General features: G+C 37.7%; 1 protein-coding gene across 18 annotated transcripts in view; it reads left to right on the forward strand.

Moving 5' to 3' along the window:
- The first annotated feature begins 401 nt into the window (after nt 1-401).
- Nucleotides 402-18,755, forward strand: part of RBM11 (RNA binding motif protein 11) — a 38,609-nt gene continuing 20,255 nt past the window's right edge. For 6 of the 18 annotated variants that reach the window (XM_027584743.1, XM_027584741.1, XM_027584746.1 and 3 more), the window contains exons 1-5: nt 402-581; nt 4,318-4,480; nt 5,816-5,888; nt 9,634-9,730; nt 11,218-11,482. In XM_027584743.1, the coding sequence (XP_027440544.1) occupies nt 486-581; nt 4,318-4,480; nt 5,816-5,888; nt 9,634-9,730; nt 11,218-11,482 (694 nt within the window). In that variant the 5' untranslated portion in view covers nt 402-485. Of the gene's footprint in view, nt 582-4,307; nt 4,481-5,815; nt 5,889-8,186; nt 8,310-8,401; nt 8,504-9,633; nt 9,731-11,217; nt 11,638-14,125; nt 17,665-18,755 lie in introns of those variants that run through there. The other 12 variants (XR_003518143.1, XR_003518141.1, XR_003518142.1 and 9 more) reach the window with 8 other exon arrangements.

Below are 18,755 nucleotides of genomic sequence, written 5' to 3' on the forward strand. Positions count from 1 at the left end.
ATGGACTTATTCTTTCAAAAAACTAGTTTATACAGAATATAAATTCAAACTCCTAATGATTTATTCATTCACTCTTTGGAAACAAATCTTCCCCCATTAACCGGGCAGCTCCAGTACTGCAGGTAGTATGTCTTAAAATATCTCTTTTATTGAAAATGTTGATTGAATAAATCCAAAGTCAATTAACAATGGTGTACCTAGAAAAATGGAAGGCACTCCACCAGCGAGAGGGCAAAGCCCCGAGCGCCGTAATCTTTTTAATTCTCACTCACTCTCCGAGGGTCCCGGCGGGATCCGGAGCAGCGTGGCGGCGCGGCGGGCAGTCCCCGCCAGCCTCTGTGGGGCGTGGCCCCGCAGCCCCGCCCCGCCCCTGGCGCGCGCGCTCCCGTCGCCGGCCCCGATCCCGTAGTCCGAGCGGCGCAGAAAAGCGACGAGAGGGGGCGGGGCTTGGAGACCTCCTCCAGCCTCGGGCCGAGACCGGAGGGATGTTCCCTGCTCAGGAGGAGGCCGACAGAACGGTGTTTGTGGGGAATTTAGAGGCCCGAGTACGGGAAGAGATTCTTTACGAGCTGTTCCTTCAGGTATCGTCGGCGGGGGGCGGTGGACGGGCGGGGACCGTCGAGCCGGAAGCGCAGCCCGAGGGGCGGGGCGCACCCGGACCACCCGGAGCCCGGCCCCCTTCCCGCCGCATCTTGTACCTAGGTTTATAATTTAGTTCCGTTTTGGCACACCTGCCTCTAGGTGAGCAGCTAGTAGTGAAGTGATATATAATATGCGCCCCATCCCCATCCCCACTATAGAGCCCTGGGAGTGGGAAGTGACTTAGCTCCCCCCAGCCCCCGGCCCTGAGGAGGGGCTTTGCGGAGACTGCCTGGGCCTTGGGTGTCTAGGGCAAAACAGAAAACAGCCCTGTCACTACCTTCCTTCAGGTAATAAGCGCCCTTACGCCTTACATCCAGCATTGGTATAGATTTTAAAAATGTTACCCTATACATTACTTATTTCTCCAAACCCTTTGATACGGAGGGTGTTTTTACTCCAGTATGGTAAGTAAGATTTAATGATTCGTACAGTCAAATCATGACTATGAGCAATTGATTCCCTGGGCAGTTCCCTGTATTTCATACCAAGAGGGCCTTTTGGAAACTTTTCGGGATTTAGGGCCTCCACGAGTAAGCCTTCTGTCCCCAGTAAACACTCACCTATTGTATACATGTAGATGTCACTTCTAAAGAAATCTACTCTTCCAGCCATTCATCTAGCCATTACATGACAAACACGAAGTAAGATGCTGAACATACAAATTTAAGAGATAACCCTTGGTCTTTCTTTTTTTTAAGATTTTATTTATTTATTCGACAGAGAGAGACACAGCGAGAGAGGGAACACAAGCAGGGGGAGTGGGAGAGGGAGAAGCAGGCTTCCCACTGAGCAGGGAGCCGGATGTGGGGCTCGATCCCAGGACGCTGGGACCATGACCTGAGCCGAAGGCAGTCGCTTAACGACTGAGCCACTCAGGAGCCCCGCCCTTGGTCTTTCTAAAAGGGGAAATTTAAAAATTAATTACCATGATTTAGGATAATCTAAAAAGAGAAGGATATGTAATATAGTGAAGTTGTTTGGAATATGAACTCTATAATGTCATAATGTCTAATGTCAATGTGACTTTGGGCAAGTAAATGACTATCTCAGTACTGCAGTTTCTTTAAATGTTAAATGGTAGTAATAGCATCTACAAAGTGATGTGGGAAGATTAAATAACTTAATGCAGGTAAAACAGAATTGAGCTTGGCATTTCTGAGTGTTTGCTGCTGCTGCTGCTGCTACCACTAATAGTGGTACAATTACTAATACTACTAATACTAATAAATGAGAAATCAAGAAAGAAAGACTTTCCCCTATCAGAATAAGGGCAAGTTCCAAGGCAGACAATAGCAAAGCTAAATTTCTGGGACTAGGTAAGTACTACTAGCAGTGAAAAAGGTTCTCTACATGGTTTTTGAAAGGCCCTAACTTTGTTTCTGTCTTCTGTTAATTTCAGATACACACAATTTGATCAAGAGAATTCCCCCTCCAAGGAACACAGTTTCCTTTCCTGGACATAAAACTTTATTATTTGAAAAATATGTTTAAGGCTTTTATGCTTACTTTTCTAAGTTGCCATCTTTTAAAATTTGCCCTTTTTAATCTGCTCTGATAGTTGTCTTTTCCTATAGTTATTTTCCCCAATATCATTTGAAACTTTCCACTCTAACAACAAAAAAAATTTAAAGAAAACAGAAAAAAGAAAAGACCTTATAGTTCTTTTTTCCTGAAGGTTTCTCTTATGTTGAGCCTGCAAAAAGGAGGAGGGGAGTTGGGGATAGGCATAAAGGCCCCCAGCACGCACTTATATTATTTCTAGTCAGTAGGAACTGGATCACTATGAGTTGTATGGATCTACAAGGTAGGTAGGTAGGTAGATAGATAGATATTGTAGATATAAAATCTTCTCATTTTTTAAATAATTTCTACCTAAACAAAATGTTCATGTCTTTTAACAGATCAGGCAGCCAAGCATATGTTTTTATTTTTGCCTAGGTCCTTCTGTATTCTGTAAGAATTTGCTAAAATGAGGTGTCTTTTAGAAAGGCTTTTTAAAACACATGAACTTAGTCTTCAAAAAGACTAAAAGATGATGGGATTGTTACTACAAGCAAGTTTTGTTGAAATTTATCTTTAGAAATGCTTTGGTATACCTTCGAATTTGTAAAATTCAAAGCATTTAAGCATACTCTTTTCATTTGTGATTTCATATATTTAATATCTGTAGTAGAACAGTACTGATTAAAATTGGGTTTTTTTATTACTGTATATTTATCCTTTTACTAGTTTCTTTCAAATTTCTGATTATCCTTTGAAGTGAAAAAATCAGGTTTAAAGTTTTTGTACTTTTGACTAAGAAATACTGAAGTAGAGATTTGGAGGAGAAAGATAATGAATTCAGTTTCAATTATGTTGAAGAACAGTCACACACAGGTCTCCAGGCGGCATGAGTGTAAAAAATAGATTTGTTGACGAAGTGGTCCTTGGATCCAGAAGGGAGGATGAGCTAGTCCCTGAGAAAGCAGAAAAGGAATAAAAAAAAAAAAGACGGAATCTTAAAATGTAGTATCATTTTAAAGATGATAGTTAACATTTTTCTTTAGAATAAAAGCGATTTCTTTATCCAACTCGACAGAGAAAAGTAATCAATCATTAAAGTACAATTAAAAAGTATGAGCCAGGGGTGCCTGGGTGGCTCAGTCGGTTAAGCATCTGCCTTTGGCTCAGGTCATGGTCCCAGCGTCCTGGGACGGAGACCCGCATCAGGGTCCCTGCTCAGCAGGGAGGCTGCTTCTCCCTCTGCCCCTCACCCCGCTCATGCTCTTTCTTTGTCTCTCAAAAATAAATAAAATCTAAAAAAATAAATAAATAAAAGTAAAAAGCATGAGCCAATTGCCATTAAATCTTAGTTGTTTATAAGTCTTTGTGGGTGCCTCCTGTAATCATTATCATGGGGGACATGTAATTTTTTTAGTTGTAATTAATACCTTTTTACAATATTTCACTCTGCTTTTTTACTCTCTTGCTAATTACAGGTTTTACTACCAATACAGTCTGAATATTTTCAATTTATTTTGTTTTATTCCATTTTTTAAATACATGATGGAATAATATTCTCCCATTGTGGGAATTAGAACCTTTCCAATTTTTCACTCATGTAAACAGTGCACCTACTTAAAAGTCGTAAACATACTAAAACATTTTTTCCTTTGGGAATATTTACCAAATGGGATTATTAGATCAAAATACATGATAAATTAGTTTCTCTTGTCAAAATGTTTAACTCTGACAAAAAAAATGAGGCCGTGCTACAATACAACAGTTTTTTAGGCTCACTCAAACCAACATTAGGTTTGTCATTTCAATTTGTTTTTGAGTTATACACAGTTAATACATACGGAGATAAAATAGTATTTTACTCTTAGATTTAAATGCTCTCTAAATTGTTTTGTTAAACCTAGCAGAGGGTAACATTTCTTTTAAGATTTGGAACTGTTACCTAAAATTTTCTGTTCTTAACACCATGAATGTTTTCTTGATGAGCAAAAAATACTAGAAAGTGTGATGAAATATGATATTTACTGTTAGGAAAATGCATCATTCGCAGAGCTACATAAAGCAATTACTGCTAACAGATTTATTTTGAAGTCTGAAGTTGAATATACTTGATTTATCTGAATGTAAAAAAAAATCTTTAGATTTATGAGAAAATAATTTTTAAGTTTTTTATAGGCTGGGCCATTAACCAAAGTGACTATATGCAAAGACAGAGAAGGAAAGCCGAAGACTTTTGGATTTGTCTGCTTTAAGCACCCTGAATCGGTGTCTTATGCCATAGCTTTGCTGAATGGAATACGTTTATATGGAAGACCAATTAATGTACAGTATCGATTTGGTAGGTCTTGCCACTGAAGAATCTTCCAAGTGTGTTTTGTTGATGGTGTTGTTCTCAGAGGTGTGAACATTGTGTTTTCTATATAATGTAAGACCAAAAAAGTGTTCCTTTTGTCTCTGTTAAATTTTCTCAGAATACATGTAGACATTCATAGTGTTATATGATTAACTAGTATTGCCAATCCTATGGCATCTTTTCTATATTAAAGTTTAAAATGTTCTATCTTAGTACCAGCCAGCAAGTAGCTATGATAGTTGCTATTGGCTGTTGTAAATTAAGCAAATCTAAATGAATTGGGACACACAGCTCTAGCCTTGAATACATCAAGGTCATTTGCCGATCTTGTCAGTGCTAGTGTGTGGTATCAAATACCTACTGTTTGGGAGGTAGAGTGGGTGCCTTAGTCGTTCTCTTGCGAACACCATACTCTGCATTAGTGCCTTGGATCTAAGCCCCTGCAAAAGTAGCTGGCCAAAAGCGGCTGCAGAGTGACCCTCAGTCACTGTGGAGGAGAGTTTTCGGACACCAATGACCTCAAATGTCTTCTACACACCTGTCAAAAACGGATTAAATACTGGAGAACACTGAACTAGTAGACTCTACCTCTTTCATGTTTTGAGGGACTGATAGAGGTGATGCTTATGGTGCAGTGCTTGCAATGTGTATGTTGCCTCCCTCCCCTCAGTGATGCAAGTCTATTGATGTATCCCTTGCTTGTTTCTTTTTTTCCTTTTATTATACTAAAAACAGTAAGAAAACAGTACCTCATTGCAAAGGAAAAAGGTTTCTCCTTGTGTTTCTTTCTTTTATTTATATTTTTAATGATTTTGCAAAGGTAATTGGCTGTATCATTGCTTTCAAGTACTGTTTGGTTAACTCACACAGACTGGTAAAATGGGCCGGGATGCACTATGTTCTGACACATCCCAGCCAGCTGCTTAGCATCCTCTGTAATGTTTCATCCACTTTTGCCAATGCAGTTTAGGGAACTCCTGCATTCTCCACAAGAGGCAGGTCACACTAATTTTTGCCATTATTAGTCTACAAGCGTGTGGAACAACACAACATCATCTATCTTATGGTCCCATGTCAATATCATTCTTCTGTGCAGCCATGGCTTTGGACAAAGCTTGGTTATAATTCAGTCATTTGTTGTAATGTAAACAATCTGTAAATACCACTTGGGAGATCAAAGATATATTCATGTACCTTATATGATTAAGGAATTTTGACCAATGCTACATCCTTTTAGGTTTGGAGTTTTTCTATGGCTTAACAATAGAACTCCAAAAAATTGTACCATTAAGTAATCTGTTGATTCTTTTTCTTCTGTAGGGAGCTCTCGCTCTTCTGAACCAGCTAACCAAAGTTTTGAGAGCTGTGTTAAGATAAATTCACACAGCTACAGGTAATTAAAAATATTTTTTCAAAAAACAAATATGTTCTTGTACGAGAAATAGTTTTTATATATTCTGAACTATTGTAAAACCTTACTGTTTAGACATGGGATAAAATTTAAGCAATTCACTTTTTTTCTGAAATGATGAACAGTGGCAAAATATTTTGATTTAAAGTTCAGTTTTAATATTTTCAGTAGCAGGTGAGAAAGATTCATATTTCTAGTGTTCTTTATAGTTTATGCTTTTTGTAGATGTTAAATCACTTAAGCTTCCAAGGTGTCATTGTGATGGATCATAGAGATGCTATTATCCATATCTTGTACTTGAATAAACAGAGATGTAAAAGTTAACTAATTTTCAGGGTCATAAAGATGAAAAAGTGATAGTTGCTAGGCTTGAAATTAAGCCTTCTGACATTAAGCCATTCTGTTATTTATTGTACTACTTTTTCGAACTTCTTTATGATAATTTTCCAAATATTCTAAAATTTTGTATTGGCTGATTTCCTGATGCAATGGTAGCCCCTAAGGACACTGTCAGGCAAGCTATCCTAGAGGTCATGGAACAGAAAGGCTCTGAAACTGAATTAAGATGTTCAGATCACACCATTAATAAATGGTGTGATAAACCAATTTAGAAGACACAGTGAAAAGCAACAGGAAAGATCCTGGATAGTTTGGCACACGTATCATCGGGTACAAGTGACACTCTTACTTACTCCACATATTATCGACTGAGTCTATCTGTAGCACGTCTGACAGGTTACGAACTTATTTACTATCTGAATTGAACATATATTATAACTTCTGCCAGTATCTCCCAAGTGAGTTGCTTATTCTGTCCCTAACATGGTTTCATCACCGTCCCATAAACTACTAGCTTACTTAGAGTCTGTTACAAGCATTTCATCCATCCTGTTTGTTTTTGTCTTCTGCAGCAGAACTGAATATTCTCGTGTAAACTAACAGTAGCTGAAAGTCCTATCTTTCTGAGGCATGAGCGAGTGCCTCCGAGGACTGGCAATCACACAGGCTTATCTATAGGAGAAGTACTACCTCCCAAATAAAACACAGTGTGTTCCACATCGTCATTCTTCCCAGTATTTCTGTATCAGGGAAATCAGGAGAAGTGAAAAAGTAGGTGCTGAGGGGCACCTGGGGGGCTCAGTCAGTTAAGATCTGCCTTCAGCTCAGGTCATGATCCCAGGGTCCTGAGATCGAGTCCTGCATTGGGTTCCCTGCTCCACGGGGAGTCTGCCTCTGCCTCTCCCCTGCTCATGCTCTCTCTCGCTCTTTCTCAAATAAAAAAGAAAGAAAGAAAATCATAAAAAAAAGCCAAAGTAGGTGCTGACTTCAAATTATATGAACTTAAATCTTGCTTCTGCCACTTCATTAATGGTATGACCTTGGACAGGTTATTTCACCACACTGTAACCTGTTCTAAAACAAGGATCATACCTCGAAGATTGTTGTGAGAATTAAATTTTGTAATACATTCCATGTATTTAAAATACTGGACACATAGCAGGTATTCAGTAAATACTTTTCAGCCAGTGTTACCAGAAAGGGGGGAGTGATTTACTATGTTGGTAGGGGATGTACTATAGACTCATGAATTGAGCCATTTGTATAATAGGAGAGCTTCTTCTCTTCTACTAGTGGGCAAACATACCTCATATTTCTCAGGAATTAGGAAGAAACAAGCTGTTGCTGTTTGGGCAGAGGTAGAAAGACAAGCAGTATAAGATGTCAGAACTCTTGTATTCTATGTTTATGTTTGACAGACTCAATCACAAATTCTAGAGTAGAAAATCAGAATTATATGTATATTCCACAACAGTATACTTCATTGGTAGTACCTTATTTTCTAGTATTTGTTACATTATAAAGGAAGAATGAAAAGAGGATATAGTGTCCTAGAAGTAATGTGCAGAGAAAAATGGTGTACATGTTGTATCCTTAGTCTTTCATGGGTCTTTCTTTGAAAAGGATTTTTTATGCTTCTGTTGCCTCTTATGCCTTCTGTTTTCAATAAATAGTTCCTATATTAGTTTGCTGGGGCTGCCATAACAAATAACCACAAAGAGGTACTTAAACAACAGAAATGTGTTGTCTCATAGTGCTGAGGCTAGAAGTCCAAGATCAAGGTGTCCACAGAATTAGTTCCTTCTGAGGGCTATGAGAGAGAATGTTCTGTGTCTATCTCATGGTGTCTTCTGGTTATTTGGCAGTCCTTGATATTCTTTGGCTTGTAGGTACATCACCTGGTTCTTCATATGATGTTCTCCTGTGTATGCCTGTCTTTAGATTTCCCCTTTTTATAAAGAAAACAGTCCTATTGGATTAGTGGCTCATCCTACTCCAGTAAGACTTCGTCTTAGCCAATTACATCTGCAACAACCCTGGTTCCAAATGAGATCACATTCTGAGGTACTGGGGGTTCGGACTTCAACATGGGAATTTTGGGGTGATACAGTTTAGCCCCCAGCTCTTCCCAATTTACATGTGATTCATCTCTGTAGACAACGATGCATGCCTTGAGATTCGCCTAGGAAGGACGGTGGTTTTAGAGAATCTGCATCTGTGTTCGTGATGGTGCTAGTCCCGGCACTTCTGCTCCTGAGGTTGTATCTTCCCCACTCTGTAATTTCATTGCGCTTTTTGTTTTTTTCTTTACTATCTATACACATGTTCTGGTCTCCTCCAACCTTGTCCCCAAATCAGGCTGTTACCTTTTGCCCCTTCTTCTCCCTGAAAAATCTTTCATCCTTCACACCCTTCCTTCCTACACGCTTCTTAAGCCCATTGTTAGATGGAAGGTGCTCGTCCAGAGGTTATCAGGAGCCTTCCGAACAATAGCTTCAGTGCTAATTCAGTTTCCTTTTTCGTAACAACTGACACCGAATCCTCCCTTAGTTTTACTCTTCCACTGGTTTTTGCAGTAGTCTCACCACTTAGCGGTGGGGTGTCCGCATGCCCATCCGACTCATCTGTCCCTCCCCTGCCCTCATCTTTGCCCCCGCTTTTGCCACAGCACACCTCCTTTCCTAAGGGTTAGTAGTACCGGCATTAAAACTGTGCAGTGCTGTGGCGCAAGGAGACGAGTGAGGGCTAGCTGGAGAAGCTAACTAGTAATTGTAACTGGAATTTATGAAATAGCTTCGTAGAAGCAAATATGACAACACTTATAAAGGAAACTTTAGCTCACGACAGTTTTTAAATGAGTTTTTATTATCTTAATTCATGTGTGCAAGAAATCCACAAACGTGGATAAACATGAGCAGTTCACTTAGGAAAGAACATAATTTTTATAGTTAAACAGTAAAGATATCTTCAACAGTAAATTGAGGAAAATTTCTATATTTCTTTCACTTTTTATATCTGTAGAAGATTGAATGTACCCTTGGTGATTACCAACGACTTGCTTTGCTCTCTTCATACCTAAGTGTCTGTTTCTTTATACACATACAAGGCTATTTAACATTTTCCTGTCAGAAGGCCAGATGTGACTCTAAATATTGAGATTTCGATATGTAGCAATTAGTAAGACTTAAGGTACTACTATGTCACTATATTATCAGTATAATATCTGATTACTTGTGTGTATATGTTTAAAGTTAATCTTAACTGAGCTGTCTTAGAGAAGCTTTATTTTTTAATAACAAGGAGCCTTTTTCTTCTTTTTTTAAAAAAAAAGGACATTTGTGTGTAGGGATTTTAACTTTTTATTAATTTTTCTTTTACCTCCCCAAAGAAATGAAGAAGTTGCGGCCAGATCTTCCTTTCCCATGCAGTTCTTTCCAATTAACAGTGCAGTTTTACCTCAAGAATATTTTTTCCTTCAGAAGATGGTAAGTTTGATATGCCTTTGGTTCAATATGTAATATAATACAGACTGTGATGGAACTTCTGTTTCTCAAATCTAAACCTGGGGTGAAGGCAGAAGCTGCCCTGAGCACTGTCTCCCCAATGGTAGTCTGCTCCAACAACCAAGTCATCTTTAGCCTCACACCTAGAACTTCAGCGAGTGTGTCAACACAAGAGGGGTAGATAGTAGTGACGCTGCATTGTGGTCCAAGTACAATTTGAGTAGAGAGTTCTCATTTAAACTTTAAATTAGATTCTCAGTGTTAAACTACATTATTTCTAGAGACTCTCGATAATATGGTTCTGGCCTAGAAATCATAATTATGGTCACAATAAGTTAAAGGGGAACTTAGGAAATGTTTTTTCTTCCAACTCCTCATTCTGTACATAATAAAATTGAGGTCTAGGGGTAGTAACCGGTAGGCCCAAGAGAGTACAGCTTGTTAGTGACAGACGTGGGACTATAACACAGGTATTGTGATTAACAGGGTGTGATTGTTGTGAACATCCAACATATATGTGAGCTTCAGATTTTTCAAACAGCCATTTTCATTTTGTAAACATAAAGAAAATGGAGAATTTAACTTTTGGGAAAAAAATTTTTCTTAGTTACAGTGAGATATTAAGAAACAACCAGTTCTCATCCAAAACTGTCAATATCCTTCTTCCCAGCATTTTTTATCCTTGGTAGAGATGAGAAACACACAGACACATGCAGGTTTGTGTTGTCTCTATTAATCTTTAATCTACTTTGAATAGTTAGAAATTTGAGTTAAAAACAAGAAAGGGTCTCTCTATCTTAATAGTTGACAAACATGCTGTACCATACTGTGGCAGTTAGCCACATGTGAGACTAAGGAGCGGAGTTTTTAGTTTTATTTAATTTTAAATTTTATTAAAATTTTACAGCAGATACTTGGTTCAGTTAATAGAATATTTTTAAGAATATTTGCAGGAACTTGGGTATGTGGATCTACTTTTTCAGATGTTAAATTCTAGGTAATCTAAATTCAGATCAAGTATTTTCAGTGAAAATGTTGCATCCAAATTGAGATGTGCTGTAAGTATAAAATGCACACCAAATTTCAAAGACTTAGTATGGAGAAAGGAAAGTAAAATAACTCATTAATAATTTTTATGTTGTTTACATGTTGAAATGACAATATTTGGGATTTGGGGGGATAAATAAAACACATCATTAGTGGCACCTGTTTTTCTATATTGCGGCTACTAGATGTAAAACTGGCTTGTGTTCTATTTCTGTAAGGCAGAATCTGTATTGTAGGAAGCTGTACACTACCTTGAATCTTTCCATTAACCATTTAAAGGAACTACCACATTCCTGTTTTGGAAAGTCACTGTCCTAACACGTGGTTTAGTTTGCCCATAGCTGTATAATGCATGTAAACTGTTAACTTTTTCTTTTAACGCTTCAGGCTTGTTTTGCTAGATGATTGTCTTTTTTCCCCAGCAGTGGCATGCCTATAATCCAGCCCTGCAGCTGCCTTACTATGAGATGGCAGCACCACTTCCTAATAGCACGTCTGCAACGTCTTCACTAAATTGTGCTCCAGATCTGGAGGCTGGACCCAGCTCTTACGAATGGACTCACCAACAGCCCAGTGACCCTGACCTTTATCAGACGAATAAACGAAAGAGGCAAAAACAAACCAGTGACAGCGATAGTAGCACAGAAAACAAGAGGGGAAATGAATATAGCCAAAAGTTCCAAAAGTGTAAGAAAAAGAAAAGATATTAGCATTATGTTCACATGAAATTTGCCTACCCTGTCATCATTTTCTTAAAAGAGAAAAACAAACACCTGTATTCTTCTCAGTGACCAATCTCGTGGCTTTCTGGTGTTTTTTGAAATATATAATATGACATCTGATTTGCTATTTCATTTTTGTCTTGAATGACAAAAACTTATAAATAATATAATGTAGTACTTTTTGTAATGGCATTTTTGACACATTGTCAACAAGAAATATACTTTGAGTTGTTATATTTTGGTACTGATGATGAAATTGCATGAAATTATCAGTCAGAAGTCACTCACTGAGCCTTTGTGGATAAGGCACCCTTGCTCTCCTAGTCTGTTGCCTGAATGGAGTGGGGGATTTTCTGAATGGAACTAGTGCAACTATTTAGGGGTTTCATGTTGTTCCTAACAAAGACGGAAAAGCAGGCTTTAGTTTCCTTTGTGAATAACATTTTATTTTTTTATGTCTAAATATATTCATTCTAAGCCTTACTTTCCTACAGGTTTATTTCATAAAATGAGGATATCTGACAGTGATACCAAAGGAAAGATGATTATCATGGGACTAGTTTTTAGATCCTTCCTTTTTTATACAAGTGTATATAAATAGGAATCCCTGCCTCTTTACTTCTCACTTAATTGTATTTCATGAAAATTAGTTGGCTAGGACAGTATGTATTATCCACCTCTTTTGCCAACTGGGTTTGAGATAGTATATTTGACACACTTAAATCTTGATAATGAACAATAAATAGAGTGATATTTCATTAATATATGATATTTAATATTTATTATCATATCAGGTTTCCTATTTCTGGTACATTTATTTTTAGAAGACAAATAGAATACATGTAAAATTAATGGTTTATTTGGATACTTTGTTAACTTTGTAGCTCATCATAAGCTACATATGATGCTACATATGAACTACAAGTACATAATGGTGAAAGTATTTATTTACTAAGGCTAATTAAAAGAATCCTGCAAAAGCCTTGCTTAGATATTTCTTTTGCAGGTTGCATAGCACTTTATAGATCTTTATTTAAAATAACAAAGATTTTTTTAGCGAAATGAGTAACTGAATTTAACTTTTGATTATAAATATACAATGCAGTAGAGTTTTAAATATAAATATTAATCCATTTCCATCCGATGAATATGAAAAATTAAATAGTGCTTGATATAGCTTGATCTGTATATACTGTATGTACCTGAATAATCAGACTAAAAGAGATCATCTTTTTTTTCTTTTTACCTTCACATTTTTGCAATTTAAAAACATTAACTTCACCTCAGCCTTTTTTTCAACTCTTATACCTATAGTTCACCTTAGCCCTACATTATTTCATAGTGATTGGCATTATCAAAAATATGTACATAAGAAATGTCTCTTAGCAAGTAAGAATGCATATTTGTAACAGAACTACCTTGAAATACTGCTACATGAACTGAAATCTTAGAACTGCCAGGAGTTCTTGCAAATTCTTCCATCACAGGCAGGAATTACCCCGATACCAACTTTAGACAGTCAGCCAATTTGAGCCAACCAGAAAGCAAATACACCTATTTGCCCTTGCCGTCTTTCATTGTTAAAATAAATAGGAAACTTTCCTTAAAATGTTACTATAATCTACAGTTCTATATAATTTTAAATTATCAGTTTTCCCAGTGCTGTGCCTTTGAGTTAAAAATTATATAAATTATTTGCCTTAGAGGGTTTTATTTTTTTTAATTTTAATTCTCCATTCTCAAAATCTGTTTTATGTATGTGCACATTCTGTTGCAAATGCTAGGAGAAGCTTGGAATTTGAGAACCAAATAAGTTATCTTTTTATTCTCATATTCACTAATTTTTTAATGAATTTTTATAATGCCTCAGGCAGTGGCAAAACCATTGAGAAAAATTACTTAGAATTAAAGTTGGTCAGAAAGGTCAACTTTCTAATTGCCCAACAATTTATTAGTACTTAGCCACACAAAGGAAGAGGTTGACTACTCAGTGTAGTGTTCCTGCACGTGGACAGTGCTAAAGAAAGCATAACGATTCTTAACTACTTCTTTCATTACACTCTAAACAGGTAACATTATTACATCAGAACTTTGTCATTATAATAAATTTGTTGCTAATCTAATAATTGCATTTAATGCTAAGATTTCAAAGGTGACAACCGTCTTAAGAGCTACACATAGCTATTTGAAACCATAGCTCAGGATGCAAAATTTCAGTAAGAATTTCAATTTTTTCCTTCCCCAATATTTCCTTCTGTGATCAGTGGGGGCCAATATTTCACTATGGACTGGGTGCTGGAGTGTTGGAACAATTGTTGACCTCACTTCAGTTTCAGGCTCTCTTAGCCCAGGCGCCTACTTCAAGATAATGAAGCACTCTCAGATGTTAGGCACTTAAGGAAATGAAAATAAGCGCATTTATTGGGACTGAGAGCAGAATGCAAAGATAAAGGGGATACCAGTTATTCAGCCCCATCTCCATTTAAATATGGTTGAGGACTGGGCATATTCTCCTCAGGGCGGATGTGCCTCATGACACATGTGGCTTACATAGCTGCCCCTAGGTGATGGTGTGGCTGTTTGGCTCCCCCATCTTTCTTGTCCCTAGGAAGAAAGGCTGGAGGAGTAGGATTGGCTTTTAGAATACCATCCCAAAGAACTGATGGAACATCAACTGAACTACTCAGGTCTGTAGTCAAAGCTCGGTTTAAAGTGTCCATATTGTACCTCTATTTTCCATTTCTATACATCCTAGTAAAGCTAGTTACATCAGAATTAAGAGCCTCTCATTAATTTATTAAGAAATGTGAATTAATAGTCTGGGTTTGATTTGGGGTAAAATGAGGACTAATATATAAATCTCTACAGAAATTATATTTTAATGCAGAAAATTCAAAGGACATCTTTTTAACAAAGGATGATGTCTGCTTCTATGCCTCAAGCCTGAGGAAGTTCAGTGAGCACAACTCCAGTTTGCATTAGTGATGATGTTATTTGATCAGAATGCGTCCTACGGGGTCACATGATACCGCAACTGTGGACTAAGTCTATTACCAGTCATGCCCAACCTGCAAAAATTACTTCAGGTGCCTGCAGAAACTGCCTTAGCAGGTGAAATCAAGTAGTCTGTTATCTGGTTCCCTGTAAAATTTCCTTTCCAGCATCCAATACCATCTTGTCATAATATTAACAGGTTTTATAAGGATTAAGAAACACATGTGCTACTTGCATTGTAATTAGAAAACCTAAACAGTATGTAAGGATAGACAGTCATATATTTCCTGTGTTATAAGCTCTGGGAATAATTGGCACCCAACAAGCTTACATAATATTATCTGCTGCAAGGAACCTGGATCCAACAATCCCTGTTTCAACCACTTGACCTTGTTTGGGGAGCTTAATGAATGAAAACATGCTTTAAATGAATACTGTTGGTCAGTCCAACACACTATTTGAAACCTGGTAATTATTGTCTTTGCTTCTATTTCTACATGAGACAATTAGTAATATCCTGGATAGGAAAATAACTCTCGCCCCAGCTGCTTGCCCCAGGCTGATAACAAATCTTCATTGATTTTATCCCACCTCCAAGTTAATCACAAGGGAAACATTGCAGACTCTCCTGCATGCCAATCAAAACCCTGGGAGTTACTCTAGACAGTGCCCTTCACTCCATTTCTAAGTGGTCATTAACTCCTCATTGTGACCTTGCTCAGGTTCTTTTCATTTCCTGCTTGGAGTATTCATTAAAGCAAAGCAATCAACGAGGAATGATTATCATTCCAAACACAGATTTTGGTGCTGAGGCCACAGCGTCACTGGAAAAGTTTGATCCCAACATTCAAAGAGTTTATGATTTTTCAGCAGAGATGGACAGTTAGGAAGGTGATTTCAGGATAATGCTGCAACAATAGAGGTAAACACAGAATGCAATGATGGGAGGGCATGAGAGTCTCCATTCCTCAAGAAAATTAATCCTGGGAGGAAGAAAGGAAAAGAAAACCTGAATACACACACACACAAAAAGGATATCCAGGAGTCCAACAGTTTTCTATCCTGACTCTCAACTGTCTTCACATTTTTAGCCCTGCTTTTCACCCATCCTTGGAAGAGTGTCTCCAAGTATTAAATCTGTACAAGTAAAATGGCTTGCCTCTTGTCAGTATCACCCCAACCTCTTAAGGATACAGGAACTTGGGTTATGATGATAATTTTTTTTTTTTAAAAATCATGTTCTTATGGAACAGTCTAGTGGAAAGAGAATAAATAAATAACATACAAAGTTAGATGTTAACTGATAACTGCTGAGGAAAATGATTTTTTTTTACAGGAAATGTTTAGGGATTAAAAACTCAAAGCAGGAGGGAAAGTAAGCCATGTGCATATCTGAGGGAAGAACTCCAGGCAGAGGAAACAGCAGATGCAAAGGCCCCATGGAAGAAAGGGAAGGAAGGTAATATGGGGGAGGAGGTTGATCACAGGTGAGATGTGAGCAGAAGATAATGGGAACTCAGGCCATTGTAACAACTTGGACGTCTTGTGGATGGGGTGTGGGGACAAGTTCTGACATACCAAGACTATTGAAGTTACCCAGTCAAGAGAAGATGGTTGTTTAGCTCAAAACAGTAGCAATAGAAGTGGTCAGATTCTAGATGTATTTTAAAGGTAAAGCTGACAATTCACTAAGCATTCTAATCCTGGGAAAGAAGGGTCAACAATGACTCCAAGTTATCATTTATTGATATGGGCAAAACTATGGAGGAGCAAGTTTTGGAGCAGAACCTGGAGCAGAATTTTGGACATGTTAATTATGATTTGTGTATCAAAAATCTAATAGATATCAAGAAATTTGTATATATAGGTCTGGAGTCCAGGGGAAAGGTCAAGGTTGAAGATTTAAACATTAGCATTATTGGCATATCAATGGTATTTCAAGTCTCAAGACTGGATAAGATCATCTAAGAAGTGTGTGTAGATAGGAGATGAGCCCCAAAGTTTGTGCCCTGAGTATTGCCAGTATTTTGTACCTTAGGGAGATGAGGAAGAACCCCCCGTAGAATGACAAGCAGAACATGGTGTCTGGGAATCCAAGGGAACAAAGTGTTTCCAGAAGGAAAAAATAATTAGTTGTGTCAAATGTTATCGATAGGTCACGGGAGACAGGGACTCAGAATCGGTCACTGGATTTAGCAATGATGCTTCATATAAGACATTCTGGGTGAATGATCCTGGCAAGAGCATGATCAGAGCGGTTCCAAGTGAGGATAGAGGAAATAACTGATGGACTGCAAGAAGAGATAACTTACTCAAATTTCTTGCTGTGAAAGGGAGGAGAGATATAGGACCATAACTCAAGGAAGGCACGTGATGAAGAGAGATTTTTGTGGGTTTTTAGTTTTCTTAAAGATCTGGAGAATGCCTAAAATTTTGTTATTGTCCCTTTTCCCAGTCTCTGCTGCTAAAATACTCCTTTTCTTTTTTCAGTATGTCAGTATGTCAGGTTTAAAAAAAAGTTCTTACTGATTTTCAAATCCTCTTTTACCTTAAGAAAATTTGCTCTTTGTTATATATATGTAAATAACTTTCTGGTTTATTTTTTCTGTTTTCTTGCCAGAGCAGGAGGTTTTAATTGTCATATAGTTAATATATTGTCATACATATTAGTCTTTCTTACAGTTTGGGTTTTTTTTTTCCCCAGAGAGCCTTTCACAATCAAAGATTAAGAGAAAATCTATTGTGTTTTCTTTTAGAATTTTGCCAAATTCAATTTTACATATAAATCTTGGATCATGGAGTGCTTTATGAGGATATAAAGATCAAATCTTTAGATTTTTGTACAACATAAACAATTTTGAGTTTCTTTCTGAATGCTTGCCTGAAGATTTTTTTATATTAAAATAGCAATGGTGTTCCTGTGTTAGGTAATCCTGTAAAGGATACAATCCTGAGGGAAGGATTGAATTCTCCCACTGACTCAATTTATTGCCGCCACCCATTGTAATGGGAGTGTGAAACAGAAATTAAGTTGAAGAGATGCCAGCCTTTTACATAAAATAAATAGTACAGGGACGCCTTAGTGGCTCAGTCGTTAAGCATCTGCCTTCTGCTCAGGTCATGATCCCAGGGTCCTGGGATCGAGCCCCACATCAGGCTTCCTGCTCCTTAGGGAGCCTGCTTCTCCCTCTGCCTCTCTCTCTCTCTCTCTCTCTCTCTCTCTCTCTCTCTCTCTCTCTCTGTATGTCTCTCATGAATAAATAAATAAAATCTTAAAAAAAAAATAAACAGTACAGTCAGCAAAGGGCTCGAATAAAGTAGATTTCGTTTCTGCCTGAGTTGACAAGGTAAAGTTTATGAAAGTGGTGACAAATATAGGACAGTGTGTGGTATTTTGAAACATCCAGAATGAGGAGGTTATTTCTCAGCAAAGTGAACAGTTTAGAGGTAGGAAAATGACAACGTAATCAGAATATGGCCAATAAAATTAGAGGAATTTAAGAAACAAGATGCAGTTGATGGCATTTAGAAACTTAAAAGTCAACTAAAATTTAAGTCAGGGGAATCTTAAGTAATAATATGACACACTTTAAAACAGCCTAGGAAATATCTCTGCTGTCACCAAAAATTTTAAGAAAAAAGTTGAATGAACCTCTAAGGTAAGTAAATCGTCAGCTGTTATACAAGGAGCAGGGTTTTCTGAAAATAACGCACATACCTACTTTGACAAGGAGCTAGCCAAAAGAAGGATTTCCTACTGCTTCTTCCAGGCAGAAGGGTTAAACTCAAGCTCAGTTTCCTGGGGACAAGTGGCTTCCTCCCACTCCCCCACCCCCACAAGGGGCGCTGCAACCTCCCAAGGTCTTCAAGCTCAGGGCAGCACCTGCAAACTCACAGACACACAACTTCAGCTTCTCTAAGGGAATAGTGGGAGGATGGCAAACAGTGCCTTCTCTTGTCTTGCTCTGTGTTTCAATGGAGTCTCCTCTTCAACCCATCAATGGGACGGTGAGAAATTCATCCTGACTCCTATTGCAAGACACTTGGTGACTCCAAAGTGACCCATCCAACAGACATCAAATTTTAAACTATTTTTTGAAACCAAGGACACAAATATTAAGAAAATGGATCTCTTTTCCAAATTATCATGCTATAATATATTTTCCTTTATAAAGACATTTGAGTTTAACTTCATAGGAAGAAGTATATATGCAAGTATATATTCAAGATAGCTTGAATTACCA

This window comes from Zalophus californianus, chromosome 1 (genome assembly GCF_009762305.2).
Source record: "Zalophus californianus isolate mZalCal1 chromosome 1, mZalCal1.pri.v2, whole genome shotgun sequence".
Taxonomy (NCBI): Eukaryota; Metazoa; Chordata; class Mammalia; order Carnivora; family Otariidae; genus Zalophus; species Zalophus californianus.